The sequence below is a fragment of the Malaclemys terrapin genome, chromosome 13 (genome assembly GCF_027887155.1).
Source record: "Malaclemys terrapin pileata isolate rMalTer1 chromosome 13, rMalTer1.hap1, whole genome shotgun sequence".
NCBI classification, from domain to species: Eukaryota; Metazoa; Chordata; order Testudines; family Emydidae; genus Malaclemys; species Malaclemys terrapin.
In genome coordinates, this window is record NC_071517.1 from 42,433,660 (window position 1) to 42,450,514 (window position 16,855).

At 52.9% G+C, this 16,855-nt stretch overlaps 2 protein-coding genes across 3 annotated transcripts; one reads left to right on the forward strand and one right to left on the reverse strand.

The window, feature by feature from the left end:
• Positions 1 to 2,905: 2,905 nt before the first annotated feature.
• Positions 2,906 to 12,314, forward strand: LOC128847656 (uncharacterized). Its single transcript, XM_054047242.1, has 3 exons — positions 2,906 to 2,952; positions 4,886 to 5,005; positions 11,318 to 12,314. Exon 3 carries the CDS (start codon positions 11,325 to 11,327, stop codon positions 12,156 to 12,158), a length of 834 nt encoding a protein of 277 aa, XP_053903217.1. The 5' UTR covers positions 2,906 to 2,952; positions 4,886 to 5,005; positions 11,318 to 11,324; the 3' UTR covers positions 12,159 to 12,314.
• LOC128847649 (zinc finger and SCAN domain-containing protein 2-like) lies at positions 2,952 to 9,205 on the reverse strand. 2 transcript variants are annotated; one of them, XM_054047232.1, is made up of 3 exons: positions 9,061 to 9,205; positions 6,643 to 6,769; positions 2,952 to 5,751 (listed from the first exon to the last, which is right to left on the reverse strand). In XM_054047232.1, the coding sequence occupies exons 2-3, from the start codon at positions 6,674 to 6,676 to the stop codon at positions 4,556 to 4,558; spliced, it is 1,230 nt and encodes a 409-aa protein (XP_053903207.1). In that variant the 5' UTR covers positions 6,677 to 6,769; positions 9,061 to 9,205; the 3' UTR covers positions 2,952 to 4,555. The 2 variants fall into 2 exon arrangements, with proteins under 2 accessions (XP_053903207.1, XP_053903208.1); XM_054047233.1 differs by lacking the exon at positions 9,061 to 9,205 and adding an exon at positions 7,095 to 8,352.
• Positions 12,315 to 16,855: the final 4,541 nt, after the last annotated feature.

Here is a 16,855-nt window from a genome sequence, read left to right on the forward strand (position 1 = left end):
AAGCACCAAGCATATATATGTTACTGGTTGGGACTAATCTTTGTTTACCCATATTGAATGTAATCATGTCATGATCACTGATCCTTAGGCAATCACCCACTTCCAGTCCAGTGATTATCCATCATGAGATCCAAATAATTACCTCATTTGAGGGGCAACATCCTTTGCTTTAGAAAACTGTGATAATTTTTAGACAATCTAATGATGTTTTACCCCTGGCTACATGAAACCTCCAGCATATGTCTTCCAAATTAAAGTCACCAATAACAACACAATTTTTCTTTCCAGACATTACAGACTGGTGCTTATGGAGTAACTCCTCTTGTTCTCTAATTTGATTGAATGGTCTATAATAGACCCACACCAGTGTCTTCTCCTGGACTTTATAACTTAGCACATGGAGCCATGTACCAATGTTCTGATCCATACAGCAGTAGTGGCAGAAGCGTTCTCTCATATATGCTGATTTTTTATTAAAATGTCTTTGTCCCTGCATCTCGTGTAATCTTGGAATCAGGGCTGGCTCTAGCTTTTTTGCTGCCCCAAGCAGCAAAAAAAAAGCGCCGCCCCCGAGCCCCCTGCTGAGCACCGCGCCGCCCCCCCCCTCCGCCGAGTGCCGCGCCGCTGGAGCCCGCCCCCGCCGAGCACTGCCGGAAACCCCCCCAGAGCGCCGCCCCCCCGCCGAGCGCCGCGCCGCCAGAGCGCCCCCCCCCCCCGCGGAATACTGCGCCGCGCTCCCCCTGCCGCCCCTTACCAGGTGCCGCCCCAAGCATGTGCTTGGGTGCCTGGTGCCTGGAGCCGGCCCTGCTTCAGGCCCCAGTAGCCTAACCATGGAGTCACAGACAGCCTCCTTGGACACTCTGGTCTTTCTTGCCCTCGAGATGAGCTTCCTTTCGTGATAGATGGTCCCTTAAACCCAAAATCACAACAATATTCACGTTACTCCCAGTCCCATAGGACTGGTCACGTACCCGAGGTCAGTTGCACCATATCTCTTACACCAAAGACAACACTTGTAGCCAATCCAGTAAAACTAGCTAAAGATTTATTAACTAAGGAAACAAAATGGGAATTATTTACAAGGTTAAAGCAGTTAAATGTGCACACACAAATGAGTCACAGTCTTTAGTTTCAAAAGGTAGAGTTTCTATTGTAATCAAACTTTACATGTTTTTTAGGGCTAGCCCAGGCTGTATAGTTGGGGATTCCTTGCTTCAGCTCTGGGTGGCGGGGTTTGGGCCCCCTTCCCCCCCCCACACCCAGGGAGATGGGGCTCAGGTGGGCTCAGACTTCGGTCCCCCCTCCTGGAGTCGTGTAGTAATTTTTGTTGTCAGAAGGGGGTCATGGTGCACTGAAGTTTGAGGACCCCTTTATCAAATGGAAGACTGAGAGGTGACGTGATTGTGATGTATAAGTACTGGGTACTGACGGGATTTTAAATCTAGCTGTGAAAGGAGTAACAAGAACAATTGGCTGGAAGCTACAGTCAGATTCAATTGAGAAATAAGGCACAAACTTGCAACAGCGAGAAATGTAATCAGCAGAGCAAGCTGTCTTCAGATCATGGCTGGACATTATTCTGAAAGATACACCTTAGACAAATACACGAGACTGGGCTCGATAAAGAGGTAAAATTGGGTGAAACTCTTTGGGCTCTGTTATAGATCAGACTAGATGATCTAATGGTCCTTTCTGGCTTTGAAAGCTATTAATAGTGTGGAAATGTGCTCATGGAAACATAACTGACAAGTGGGCCATGAAAGTAAGATAGCCAGTCCAGAAATACAAGCAAGTCAGTAGTAAAATGAACATTCAGATGACTAATGAAGTAATTGATGAGAAGCATATGCTCTCGTGTTTGCCGAACGGGGGAATTCGTTAAAGAAATTAGACCAGCGAGGAGGAGGGGTATATAAATAGATATGCTTGGAGGAATTTGATTTTTTAAAATAATTTTGCTGGATAACATTTATTTTAAATCATTTTTTATTATTTTTTACCAATGGCAATGTTCCCAGTTGTGCAAAATTATGGGTTTTAAGCATTATTTTGCTTTGATTTAATTAAATTGTCAATGTTGTGGGAAATTATAAGGGTCGTCAGACAATGGGCAGGGCCAGACAATAATCCTTTAATGACAGTAGATGTTGAGATTTAAAAAATTAAAGCTTTATAACCGTTACACACAAATTCTCAACATCACGTGTCAAAATATACCAAGTAAATCTCCTTAAATCAAACTCTAAGAAGTTCTCAAGTGGCAGTTTTCTTACTTTGCCTAGCTGTAAATTTCAATGATCAGCTATGGAACTATTTTTCGTTGGTTTGTGTGTGCGTGCCATGAAATCGATGTTTACCAACATTTACTGATAAAAATCTAACCCTTCCAAGCCCCCCACCCCCCATATATATATATATATATATATATATTACAAGAGGAAAACCGAAGTACGTATTACTGCAAATCCAAACCAGTATCAAATATTCAAGGACTACACATCGATTCTTTGAACACCTGTGTAACACAGATGAGAGAATGTTAACCATTTATTCCTTTACGGTGTTTGACTAAAGCAAATCTTCAAGAAAAGGCATCCAGTCTTAATCTGAGGATACGACGTAATAGAGAACCTGCTGCTTCCCTTGGTAGTTTGTCCCAAAGGTTGATCACCCTCATTGTTAAAAAATGGTGGCTGGTTACTAATTAGAATTTGTCTGGGCTTTAATCTCCAGCTATTGATTCTTGTTAAACCTCATCCAACCTTCTCGCCCCATTTCCCTAGTTCACAGCTCTCGTTATCGATCCAGCATCCTCCCAGCACCTCTGCTCCCAGCTCCCCCGAGCACCAGCAAAAGAGCACCATTTGACAGTGGGTAGAAAAGCGCAGTGAATCCATGAGAGATGCCAGGATCCAGCCAGGAGAGCAGACGCTCTGAGAACAGGAAGCTCAGGTATATGAGCCAGAGAACGGCAGGAGTTTAGAGCAGGAGCAGCAGTTCCAATCCCAACGGAGGGTTTTATCCCCCCCCGTGGACGTCCCTGGCACGTGAAGAGTGAGTGGGACAGAGAGAGTCTGTGGCATCCCCACACGGGAAGCGGCGGTAGCTGGGTGAGGGGTGACAGCTGGGCTGTCAGGCTCTTTGATTCACTTTGGCCTTGGTGATGTGGGTCAGCCTGGCTTCAGGGCTGAAGAGGTCTGTGGATTAGTTCCCTGGCTTCCTTCTTGGCTGTGATCTGCTCCTCTGTTTGCACAGTGCCTAGCACAAGGAAGACGCTTTCTTAGTGGGCCCTTAAGCCCTACCGTAATGAACGTGATTCATAATAATCAGCCTGATCCTTTATGTAGCCATTTCCTATTCCAGGATGGCTTCACCCAACATTCGTAGGATAACCCCTGTCTCTCTCAGGCCCCAGTGCAGCAAGTTCACAGTTCTCAGCTTTCTGGCTCTCAAGAGAAAACCCTGCAGTTTCCCAGGTCTGCATCTCCCACTTCCTACACTCTCCCCACTCCTGACGGGCTCTCACCTCATTGCAGGGCATCAGGTAGTAACCTCCATCCCCATTTCAGTCTCTGCCTCTCAGACTGCGACTCTCACACTCGCCCATTGGTGTTTGTTTATTGTGGTTATTTAGAATTATAATTGTTCAAATACCACAGATATCTCCTGGCAGGGGGTGGGGGAAAAGGCCAAATAAAATAAAAAAGGCCTCTTCTGGCAAAGGGTCATTTGTCTTGTGAAGTCCCCGGTAAATCGGCTTTTCATCACGTCAAACTAAATTAACATTCAAAGATGGGAACTATTTCATTTCCATTGTAGGGCTTAGTGTGCAGATGCTGGGTGGGGTTGGTGGCCTGTGATATACAGCAGGCCAGCCTAGATGATCTAGTGGTCCCTTCTGGCCTTACATTCTACGATTCTATGTGACCAAAAGGCCTTCAGCAAAGAGGGAATAACCCACAATACAGACCAGGCTGTACGATACGGTTAGGTTCATGGAAAGTGACATCCCAGAGCATGTTCCTTCTGACTCAGACTCAGGAGAACAGATTTACCCCTGGTTTCCCCTAAACTGCCTAAACCTGCCTCATTTGGAGCCTTCTTATATGATCACGTTATTTACAAAAGTTTTAACATCATCCTAATGTAAGGAGAAAACCCAAATTCCCTTCTGCAATCTGACTGGGTAGGAAACAGCCCAGAAGCAGCTTTACCCATAGATGGAACCAGGGACTGAAGCTCAGAAGTATCAGGCTGTGTTTGGGATTTATACAAATCCCTCCTCCAGATCTGAGACACTTTCATCTCCAGCCCTCATGAGTCTGACTTAGCATGAAAGACGTCAAAGACGTGTGCAGGGGAATTGGATTTTTTTTTTTAATAAACTATGGCCATTCCTAGTGATGGAATTGATAAAATGTCTCTTCTGTGTGGAGTCTCCAGTGTCAGTTCCACCTGAAACATTTTCCATGCGTAAGATATTTAAGAGGTCTTTTCCCCATATGGATTTGGTGATCCCCATACGCGCTGACTCCAACTGAAGCTTCTCCCACATTCAAGGTTTTTCTCCAGTGTGGATTCTCTGATGTCGAATATGGGTGGAGCTCTGATTGAAAGTTTTCCCACAGTCGAGGCATTTATAGGGTCTCTCTCCTGTATGGATTCTCTGATGTTTAATAAGGGCTGAGTTGTCACTAAAGCTTTTCCCACAGTCCAGGCACTTATAAGGTCTCTCGCCTGTGTGAGTTCTTTGATGTGAAATCAGATCTGAGCTCCAACTGAATCTTTTCCCACACTCGAGGCATTTATAGGGTTTCTCTCCTGTATGCGTTCGCTGATGTGAAATAAGGTATGAGCTCTGATTGAAACTTTTCCCACACTCCAGGCATTTATAGGGTTTGTCTCCAGAATGGGTCCTCTTGTGTCGAGTCAGGTGTGAGCTCCGATTGAATCTTCTCCCGCAATCAAGGCATTTATAGGGTCTCTCTCCTGTGTGGAGTCGCTGGTGAGTAATAAGGGCTGAACTGTCACTAAACCCCTTGCCACAATCCAAGCATTTGTAGGGTTTCTCTCCCGTGTGGTGCATCTGATGTCTAACAAGCTGCATGTTCCAATCAAAACTTTCCCCACAGTCCAGGCATTTAAAGGGTCTTTCTCCCGTGTGGGTTCTCTGGTGTGAAATAAGATCCGAGCTCTGAATGAAGCTTTTCCCGCACTCCAGGCATTTATAGGGTTTCTCACCTGTGTGGGTTCTCTCGTGCCTAATAAGATGGCAACTTTGATTGAAACCTTTCCCACAATTAAGGCACTTATAGGGTTTCTCTCCCGTGTGGATCCTCTGATGGGAAATAAGGTTTGAGCTCTGATTGAAACCTTTCCCACAGACAAGGCACTTGTAGGGTTTCTCTCCCGTGTGGATCCTCTGATGGGAAATAAGATGTGAACTTCGACTGAAGCTTTTCCCACACTCGCTGCATGTGTTTTTTCTCTCTTCTGTGGGGATTCTCTGCTGGGCTGTGCTTTCCTCAAGGTCCTTGCAATCTCCACCATCATTTATGGGTTCACACGTTTTCTTCCCTGGGTCATATCCCAGCGGCCTCTCTGACCTGCGCTGATTTCCACAGGCTTTTCCTGGTTTACAATTCTCATAAAAATCCCCCTCGGATCTTCCCAATACTGTTCCCTGCAGATCCAGGTCCTCAACATCTTCCCGCTGTGGATTCTCCTTCTCACTCACCATCCCAGCACCCCCTGGAATACAGAGAGAGAATCCAGAAGGAGTTTCACAGTGTATTGCACCATGTAGAACAATGGCACCACAGGGTGGAGCTAGAAACAGTTTTCAAAATATATTTTTTTTAAATAGAGCCATTTGGAAGAAATGATCTAGACAACACAGAGCACCAGGGACCAACAATGGAGAAATTTCATTCTGCCTCCAGATCCCTTTGAAAGACCCCAGGGGAAGTAAAGTCTGGGGGCGGGAAGCTCATCCCAGATCTCAGTCAGCGTGGGTGGGTGACATCTGCCCCACGGATGGAGCTAGTCCCAGGAAGGGAGGGGAAGAGACATGAATGAATACAGACAGGACAATACAATGCTTCTGCCACCTCAGCGGATGCAGGGATAGAGATGAATTAACATCTCCCTTGTGTTTCTGACTCCTCAGTCCCATGGCTGGGGGAGTGGAGATCAAAGTGTGTCTTAAATGAGTTGTGGGGACTATGGGGTCATTCTCCGGAAATCGCAGGGTCTGGCTGCACAGCTGCTGGGAGGTGTGATCCCCAGCTTGGTAGATGGACGAGCACGAGCATTAAATAATAGCAGTGTGGCCAAGGCAGCACGGGCTGTGGCTCAGACTAATCACCTGACTACAATCCTGCCCTGCCCCTGGGCATGTACTCAGGTGTCTAGCCCTAGCCGCTATCTGCGTGGCTATTTTTAACTATTGCATGTACATGTACCTGAGCGGGGACTCACACCTCCCAGCTGCGGTGTAGAAGTAACCTAAGCGACCAAGGAAGAACCTGAGCAGAAGCCCAACTGAAAAATCACAGTCCCGCCCCCTACCCAGTCATCCCAGTCCCTCTCTCCCCACCCCCCCCCAGGCTTCCAATAATCAAGGAGACAAGAATCACTTACCCAGCGAGGTCACCGCCTCGTAGTTCTCCTGCATGACGTCCCTGTGGAGGGCTCTCTGAGCGGGGTCCAGCAGAGCCCTCTGCCTCTCGGTGAAATACACAGCCACCTCCTCGAAGGTCACCGGCTCCTGAAACAAGAGTCCCTCACTCAGCACCTGCTGCCCCAGCCACAATCCCTCCAGTCCCAGGGGAGGAGGGCCGATAAAATGAAAGGTCTGGTGGAGACAGAGGAGCAGAATCCCACTCCCACCTTGCTCGGAGCAGCTAGGAGGCTTGAGGAAGGGGAGAAAGAGAGAGCTCCTTGTCCCTCCCAGCCTGTGGAGGAGGGCAGGGGCCTTCCCGTTTATCACAGGAGGTGGAGCCCCTCAGCAGGTCCAGGGACAGGAATCCCAACCTCCTCCCCATTCCCAGCCGCTGGGAGTGAGGGGACGGGGCCTCTCCCCTGGGCCTCACCGCTGGGTGCCCCCTTCGTATTCCACAGCAGCCTCTGCATAGTCGGTTCAGACTCCAGCTCTGGGAGTCCAGTCAATTTTCCCAGCCCTGTCCAGGGGGTTTGTTTCCAGTTCCAAAAATGGGGGAATTTCCACCCCAGATCCCAATAGGCGTCTTCTGAGCACACTCAGGTGACTAGCCCAAGCCGCTACCAAGGCCGTATATTTAGGCTCTAGCTCTAGCAGAACTAGTGCACGTACATCTACCCGGGCTGGGAATCCCACCTCCCAGTGCCTGTGTGGACGTAACCTAAGTGACCAGGGTAGAACCTGAGCAGAAACGAAACTGGGCACATGAAAGACCCAGGGATGCCACAGACTGAACATGTCAGAGCAGGTTTGTCCCTCCCCGTCACCACCTCCTTGCCCTGTGTATTTCCTGCTCCAGCCCTTCTAACACAAACCCATCAGCAGCCCCCTGAAATTCCCCTCTCTGAATGGGTTTCCCCCAGCAGGATGTGTTGTAGTCACTGGGATCGGGCAGTTCTACCCCAGTGGGGAGCTCCATTTTTTGGAAAGTGGATGAAAGTTCATACAAAGTTACAATCACCTCTAAGAACAAATGTTGCTAGGAAAAGGTACACAAAGGAGACAGGCTGGGTCAGCCCAAACTGAAAGGTCTAAATAGACATAGGAGGAGTGGACCTGAAACTTGGGTCTCCTAAAATCCAGGTGAGGGCCCTGCCCCAGGTCTGGAGACAGTCTCTCTCTCTCCCACCCAATGCGTATGTAACCATTTCTACATGGTGGAACAGCTTCAATGGGAGAGACTGAGGGCAGGTCTACACTATGGCACCGGCGGTCGATTTAGCGGATCTATTTAGCAGGACCCCCAGTTTCAGAAACGCTGATTTAGTGGTTATTGTATTGTTAGACTTATATACAGGCTTGGCAGAATTTGATTTTTTTGATCATTTCAATGGTAATATCAGTGTTTATTTTTAAGGATTTATTTTCAATTTTTATTGATTGAAATGTTCCCAGTTGCAGGAAATAATGGGGTAGATCACACAATAATTATTCAACGACTGTAGACATTGAGATTCAAAAAGCTGAAAGCTTTCTAAATGTTAAACACATTGTCATCATCATCACGTGTCAAAATATACCAAGGAAATAGCCGAAATTCAAACGCTAAGACGTTCTCAAGCAGCATTTTTCTTACTTGGCCTCTCTGCACATTTCGACTATTTTCAGTGGAAATATGTTTTCATCCATTTATGTGTGTGTGAGCAGAAATTGACATTTACCGACATTTACTGATTAAAAATCTCATCCTTCCAAGCCTTTGTATGTAGAAGAGAAACAAAATTTGAGCGGACTGATCTCACTATAACCCCCCACACTACACCAGTAGCAGGTTATTCAGGCTGCCTGGCACATGGGCATTAGGACACAGTCTGGGAGCGGGTCACACTCCGGGCTGTTCAGTAGACCAGGATCCTGCCCCCGTTCAGAGCAGGTGTCTCTGATGGAGCAAACAGGGCCCAGCAGCAGTTCAGTGCTGGGGAGATTCACCCATCGCTGGGGCACGAAGGGGCCTGTCTCCGGGGAGGGAGGGGCTCGGAGGTTTGTAGCGGGGTTACATTTGCAGATCAACAATAACCTCCCCCTCCCCCCACATTTCAGTCTCATTTCTCTCCCCTCCCTGACAGCCCAGTCCCAGGGACACAACAGGGACCCCCTGGGGCCCGCCCATGCCCCCCCCAGCCGCTCTCCCCCCGCCTGAACCCCCCGCTGGCCCCGGGGCAGATCCTGGGCAGAGCCCGGGCGGCGACTCGCTGCTGGGGCCGCAGCTCCGGTCCCTCCGCCAGGCGCTTCCCAGCCAGGGAGCAGCTGCCCGGGGCGGCGAGATCTGGGGCCGCTGGTGCAGAGTCACTTTCCCGCCCGGCCCCGGCCCCGGCCCTTCCCCCGGGTCCCCCCATCACCTGCAGGCTCCGGCTCGGGGGCTGGGGCGGGCAGAGCCCGGGGCGGGAGGGGGGTTAGTGCCGGTCTCGCCCCGCACGGACCCCGCCGGGGAGCAGCAGCGGCTCCGCCCGGGCTCCCGGCTCCCAATGGAGGATCTGACCCGGGAAGATAAACAGAGGCCGAGCGAGCGCAGCCCGCCCCCTCCCAGCACGAACCAGGCCCTGTGGGGGCAGCAGCTACGGACCCCCCCCCCCCGCCCCATAGCCCGCTCAGCCGGGGGGCCCCGCCCGAAATCCCTCCTCGCTCCCTATAGAGACCTGCCCCGCCAACCCCACCACCGCCCGGGTCACTGAGAAACGCGCCCCCTGCAGCTCCGGGCAGGCTCCCTGGGGGGCCAGGACCCCGCCGCCCCCGCGTCCCCTTCGGATTTGGGGACAGTCCCTGGTCCCCATAGAAATCGCCCTTCTCCCCCTCCCAGGGATCCTGCGGGCTCCTCCTTTCCACCCCCACTGACAGGCTTTACACACATACAATAGCCCTGAAGTTGAACTCCGTGTAACCCCTTCTAAAGCGCAGAAGAGACCCGACTCTGACCTCTGCTTCAGCAGAGAGTTTAGCGGCTGCCCAGGAAGAAGAGGGGTGAAATAAATTCAAGCCCCGTCTACACTTAAAAGTTAGGTCGACCCAGCTACCTCCCTCAGGGCAGGGTGTGAAAAATCCACCCCTTGAGCAATGTAGTTCAACCAAGCTAAGGCATCCGAAGAAGTGGTCTGTAGTCCACGAAAGCTTATGCTCTAATAAATTTGTTAGTCTCTAAGGTGCCACAAGTACTCCTGTTCTTCTTTCTAAGGCCCCATGTAGCCCATACCTTGCCAGGTATTCCCCGTTTTGTATCTGTGCATTTGATTTTTCCTTCCTAAGGTCAGGTCCACTCTACAAACTGCCAGGGGCACAACTGTCACTCGGGGCGTGAAAAATCCACCCTCCGGAGCGACGCAGGTATATTGACCTAATCCCCGGTGAAGACAGCGCTATGTCGGCAGGAGAGTTTAGACCTGAGCATGTGGGAAACCCACCGGCCGGACACCTGAGAAAGAATTCTCTGTAGTGACTCAGAGCCCTCCCCATCCAGTATCCCATCACCAGCCCCGGTGGCAGCACTGCCCCCAGAGCTGGGCGGCTGGAGAGCTGAAACCCCCCCCCACACACACAGAGTCCTCGAAATATGGTACCTCTAGAGCTCGTGATCCCCCTACAATAGCCTCACACCCCCTTCTGGGGCTGCCCCCCAGTTTCAGAAACACTGACTTGGGAGTTTCCGAAATAATCTTCTTCAGCGGGCACAGATCACTTCCACCCGGCGTCATCACTGATCCACACCCACGCATCCAGCTGCTGCCCCAGTCTTGGGGACCCTGGGGACCCTCTCCGGGTGCAGCCCTGCCGAGAGCTGGAACCCCCAGCCAGCCGCCGGCACCCTGGGTGCAATGCAGCCCTTCAGAGTATGTCTGTACTGCAATTAAACACCTGTGGCTGGCCTGCCGGGCTGCAGACTAGCAGTGTAGATGTGCAGGCTTGGACTGGAGCCCAGGTCGTGGGACTGTGCCTGGGGGGACAGTCCCAGAGCCCGGGCTCCAGACTGAACCCAGATGTCTACATGGCAATTTTTAGCCCCCTAGCCTGAGTCAGACCAGATGCCGCTGTTCCATGGAGCTTTTAGTCCAGTGTCGACGTACCAGAGACTCCCCCGTCACTTCGACACATCCTGTCCCCTGTCTCCACCCCAAGGGCGCGCTGCCTCCGGTTCGCAGTGTCGCTCTCTCGGGGCCCGCAGCAGCTGCAAAGTGGGTAATGGACTGACATGCTTTGCACACCCCATCTAGCACAGCAGTGCCCCTGTACCTCACCACCGCCGCAGGGACAGTTCCTGCCTGACAGCCATTAGTTAGAGAGGGGGTCATGCCCTGGAGCATGAGAGTGTTTAATCTTATCAAACTTAACAAAAAAGAAATTCTTTTCTAATGTCATTCTGGCTCTCCTCATTAGCCATATAAACGTCAGATCCCTTTCTGGGTCTTGCTGGGCTCTCTGCATCAGCAAGATCATGAGGCAGTGAGTTCCACAGGCAACTCCCAGGGTTGTTGTGAAATAGCATTCCCTCTACTCCATTTCATAGGGGCTCCCTGTCGGTTCCATTGCACATTCCCTTGGCCTTGCGCTGGGGATCCTGGAGGGGAAACTAAGCCCCTCACCTGCGCTCTCTGCTTTGTTTCCCAGCCTCGTGATGCTGTCCCTGTTCTCCGGCACAGAGAGCGAAAGAGAGAGGCTCGTGCGTGCCAGCCAGTCCCTGCTCGACTCCCTGGAAGGATGCATCTCGGGCACCCACGCTCTGCTCCGCATCCTCAACCAGCACCTTGACACCAGCGTGTCCCTGGAACCGGTGGGGGGCAGCGTCGGCGTGGGGGAGAGCCTGGAGCGCCTGCTGCAGGCGGCGTGGGAGATGCACGCCGCAGCAGAGCAGACAGACAGACACATGCGGAAGAACACCAGCCGGGACCTGTACTCCCGCATGTCCTCCCCCCACACCTCACTGCAGGAGAAGGGGGCCATCGTCCGGGACTTCCACCAGGCCACCATGGGGATCTTCGGCAGCGTGGGTGGCCCCATGGTGGCCGTGCTACTGCAAAACGCCGGCCTCCCGGAGCGGCTGGAGGTGGCTCTGCGGGAGTTGGAGGCCTCTCCGGTCCTGCACCTGCCGATGGATGCCCTGCGCCAGAGCAGCGAGGAGATTGCCAGGGCTGTGTCCACTTGTGCCACCCCTGGGGGCCCAACTGTAGAAACGGCTGCAGAGCCCCCAGAGAATGGCCCCTTCTCTGGGACCGGCGTGGTGCAGAGTCTGGGCGAATACCTGCCCGATGTCGTCACGGGGCGTCGTGCTAGGAACGCCCTGGCAGCGGCCGCTGGGCACCTGGAGGAGGCGCTTCAGGCACTGGCACCGGCCTGCAAGTCTTTCCAGTTGGCGGCTGCCGCGGCTGAGGTCTACATGGCCCTGATCATGGAGCAGCAGCCGGGAACGGGCGAGGGGCCGGGCGAGAATCCTGCCGGTGTCACCCATTGACCCGCACAGACAGGGCCGTGACAGCGCCCCCTCGCCGCAGCTCACACACGGGCAGGCTTTGCCCCTGGCTCTGCGCTGGTTAACGAGCCCGGCAGAGCCCAGCATGTGGGGCTGGCAGCCTGGAACCGCAGCTAATAAAGGGAACTGAGCAAAATGGCAGGCCTGAGTCTTACTGGTTTGTCCTGGCTGGCGTGCTGGTCCAACGGCCTTAGAACCAGACTCCCCTCCCGGCCCCTGGGGTAAATCAGGAGTGACTTGGGGAGAGGGGGGACAATGGGGCCAATTCCCCTCTCTGATGTAAATCAGGAGTAACTCCATTGATGTCAAAGGGCCAATTCCCTTTCACTCTAGTGTAAATCAGGAGTAACTTGGGGGCGGGGGGGGTGTCAATAACCCGAACCACAAATGAACTGGTTACGGTTATTTTTCCTGCAATTTTTTTTGTGTGGGGGGCGTTTGCTGAAAAAACAAAATAATAAAAAAATTCATTTTCAAAACCCCTTTCTGGTAAAAATAAAAACCCAGGTGGTGGTTTGGGTTGAAAGTTTGTGGTTTCGGTTTTTTAAAAACTTCCTTTAAAAAAAAAAAAAAAAAAGAATTGAAAACCTTAACCTGATTTTTTTTGTTACTTCAAAACTGACACATTGGTCCCAGCTTTGGTTCCAGGGTTTTCCCGGGTTTTGCAAACTGCCTCGTTTCATGTGCAAACAGGGAGCCCAGATCCCCCGATATCAGGGGCTTTGTCTGGGACACCCCCCAGACCGGGCAGGACGCGGGGTGGCCAGGGCTGGGTGTGAGTCAGAGCTCATTCCCCAGCAGGGGCTCTCAGTTCTTGGGGGGGCGGGGGTCAGGTCTGGGCGTTGGCCCGGGGCCCGTGGTACTTTGGGCTGGGCTGGGCCAGAACCCACCCGCCCACAGGGCCCCGGGGTGGAGCAGGGGGCTCCAGAGTCACACTGCAGTGGAACCAGCAGCAGGGAACAGATGCTGGGGTCAGGGAGCCACAGGTCCAGTGCTCTGGGACAGTCGCTGGGGGGCTGTACAGTGGGCCAGCCCCCCCTTAGGGTCTCGCTCTGTCGCCAGGGGAAGCCACTTGGCTTCACCACCTCCTGGGACCCAACCTCGGTGCTTGCAGCCCCCTCCCTCCAGCGACTCCACCTCAGATGGACTTCTAAGGGAGACGTGTACCCCCAAAGGGGGCACTGCCCCCAGCATCTGCTGGGGCTCCCAGCCGGTGGGGGAAGGTCAGGCGGGTTTGTTAGGTGGCTGCACCCAGCATGGCCAGTCCTCGGTCAACCAGAGAGCCGGAAGCTACAGCCTGGTCCATGGGCAGCTCCGGGCCCCAGCCAAGTATGTCCGCCCTTGGCTCCCGCTCTTCTAGCTGACTTCCTGCAAGGGGTGGGGGGGGTCACCCTGGGTGTTAGTTGCTAGGTCGGCAATGTCCCGGCAGGTTGGCTTTGCCATTGTCTTCATGGACTCGCCAGCGACACGGGCCCCAAATCAAGACATCCAGGATCAGCCGCCCCTGGGTGGTAGCTTGCCTGAGAGAAAACAGCCCTTTCCAGCCCCTAGGGGCCAACGTGGCACATAGGGGAAACTGAGGCACAGACAGTCTTCATACAAAATAATGCAGACACTTCCCACTGCGCTACTCTGTGCAGGTGCAACCTGAGACTCACAGGAAACGCATGTGAGCAGAGCTCCCACGACTGCCAGCTGGCATGGACACAGCCACAGGACTGAGTAACTCCTCCGCCCCCATGTATCTTGGGTGTGGGGCAACACACACACACACACACACACACACACACAGCAGGGCTTGTCCCCTCCAGCAGACACACATGCACACACACATACAGCACCTCTATGTCCAAGGGGTTCCTATGTGCATCAGATAAGCCCCCAACCCCCCCTCCCAGAGATTCCCTCATGTGACTGGAGTATGTGCCCCAGCCTAAGTGGTGTCTAATGGTTAGAGCAGTGGGGGCTGGGAGCCAGGACACCTGGTTTCTGTCCTGGCTCTGGAGGGGAGGGGAGTGGGGTCTAGTGGTTAGAGTACGGGACTGTGCACCAGGACTCGCTGCAGCCAGAGGGTTTTTGGCAGTTCTGCCAGGCTCATTACACATTTGCGGGCCCATCTTCCAATCCCTGCCCAGCCCACTCGCCCTATTGTGTGGCAATGATGAGGCACCGGGCACCTGATGGTTGGGGGAGAGGAGAGGGGAGGAGATCAGAGGCCCAGGATCAGGACCCAAGCCCATGTTTCCACCTCTGGCTTGTTGGCTCTGGGCCAGGGCCCAGCCTCTCACCTACTTTCCTTGCCATTCCCCTGCGCTGGACCCACAGCTTGAAGTCTTGGGATTCCCCAGCCTGGCCCCGGGTGCTCCGTACGCTGGCTGGAGTCACCCTGGGGTAAATCAGGAGTAAAGCCATGGGGACCGATTCCCTTCTCCCTCACCTGGGGGTAAATCATTTCTGTAGTTCTTCTCAGAACCTCCCCAATTGTCCAATGTCCTGTTTGACGTGTGGCTCCCCCCCCCTCCACCCCAGAGCTGGGCGCAGTTTCCAGTCAGGGTCTCCCCCATGCTGTATCCAGAGGGGACCCCACCTCCCAGCCCCTACTCTCTAATCCCCTGCTTCTCCAGCCCAGGGCCGTGCTCCTCCTCTCACCCAGGGAGCTCTGTATGTCGCACAGCCAAAGGGCAATGAGCATTCTGCTGCTCAGTGCGGAGAGAGAAGGAAACATTTGAAGCAGCGGCATGAGAGGGTCCAGGACTCCAGTAAAAAGTCAGGAAATGCACTGGCATGTGCCCGTCCAGTTCAGAGCTCGATTGGGCGCTGTCAAGGGCCCTCAGCAAAGAGCCTGTCATGACACATGCCATTTAGCTGAGCCCTGGCGGGATCCTTATCAGGATAACTAGGGTGATTCTGCAGCTGGGAACAGTGAAGATCCTGCCAATGTCCCTAAAGGCCAGGATGTGACCTCAGATTATCTCAGGAGGACCAGTTTGGAGAAGATATGAGTGAAAACCCTGGAGAGGGGGATGTGCCTGGCCAGAGACTGGAAGTCCAGGTGGTTACTGCAACTCTCTAACCCCTCCCTCCCATTGTTTTCTAGATACATTGTACTTTCAACACTGAGGATTTTGTAGGTTACAGCCAAATCATTTATTGTCCTGGATATTATGCCATGCATTGCTGTGTGTGTGTCTGTGGGGTAGTGCAGACTCCACAACGTTTGCACAGCCTCCTCTACCTTCCCCTCCCCTCCACCAGCCTCTGTTGGGCACAATCCAAAGTGGATGAAGAGCATTGGGGGGAAAAGGTTTCTGAAAAGTCAACTTTGCTGTTTATCCAAGAGTTCAGGGTATGGGCTGTATGACTTGTGCTGAAGCCCACGGTGTGTAGCAAGTTCACAAAGAGAAATCAGTGCCCCTCTGTCCATTTCTCCGCAGGCAGGCAGGTGGGGGTGGAGGGGTTCAAACATCGCTTGGATCAATGCTCTCCATCCTAGCTCGGGCTTTGGTTGGTTTCCTTCATTTCCCCCCAGTCCTGGTAGCTTATTCTGGGAAGTTTCTCAGGCAGCATGAATTCTCAATGGCCTTTCGAGGAGAACTGGGAGTGCAAACCTGCTAGGGCCTCCATAATAGCCAGGTCCCTACCAAATTCAGGGCTCACTTTGACTAATTTAAAAACCCATGTTTCCATCTGAAATGTCGTGGTATTGTAACCATGGGGGTCCCGACCAAAATGGGAGAATAGGGGCGTTCAGAGGGGGTGGTAGGGGGGCCACAGCATTGCCACCCTCATTTGTGTGCTGCTTTCAGACCTGGGCTCCAAGGGCAGGAGCCAGCAACCTTTCTGAAGCTAGAGGAGGTTCCCAGATGTGCAGGTGGGTCCCTGCTGTTGGGAGCACCTCAGCTCCTACCATTTTCAGGGCATCCAGAAAAATGGACACCTGAGCCCCAGAAGGAACTGCAAGGGAAGCCCCGAGCCCCAGCTGCAGAGGCCGGGACGCTTGGAGTGCTGGTGCCGAGAGCCGCCGCTGCCCAGAGACGTGACTGGAGCAGAAGCTGACAAGGCCAAAGCCCTGAGCCCAACGCCGGGCTGATGCAGCGCACTCACTTCTGCATTGCCTCTGCAGGTGCATCTGATATCCCCACGGAGAGGAAGTCCTGTCCCCAGCCCGGCAGACAAACAGTTAGGAGGCCCCTACTGGGTTCTCTGGCTGGGGGGATCCCAGCAGGACAGGGAGATGGGATTTCATGGGGCAGGGCTAATTCGATCTAGCCAAGAAAGCCACAACAAGAACCAACAGCTGTCAGCTGCAGCCAGAGCAATTCAAATAAGAGGCAAGGCACCCATTTTTGACAGCGAGGGAGACTAGCCACTGGAACAAATTCCCCAGGGGAGAGCTGGCGTCTCTGTTTCCTGGTGTCCTACCATCACAACTGGGTGTCATTCTGGAAGGGGCCTTTTAGTGAGTTACAAGCAATTGGGCTTAATAGGGTGCTGAGAGTGTGACATTTCATAGCCCGTGAAATAGAGGCCAGATTAAGAGATTGAATTGTTTCACAACCGATGCCCCTATGAAAACTCAGTGTGGGGTGAGGAACAGACTCGGCTGTTTTACTGGGTGGCCTGGTTGCTCTCCAGAATCAATAATGAGCAAGTGGGGAGATCCGGGGTGCAGCTCAAAC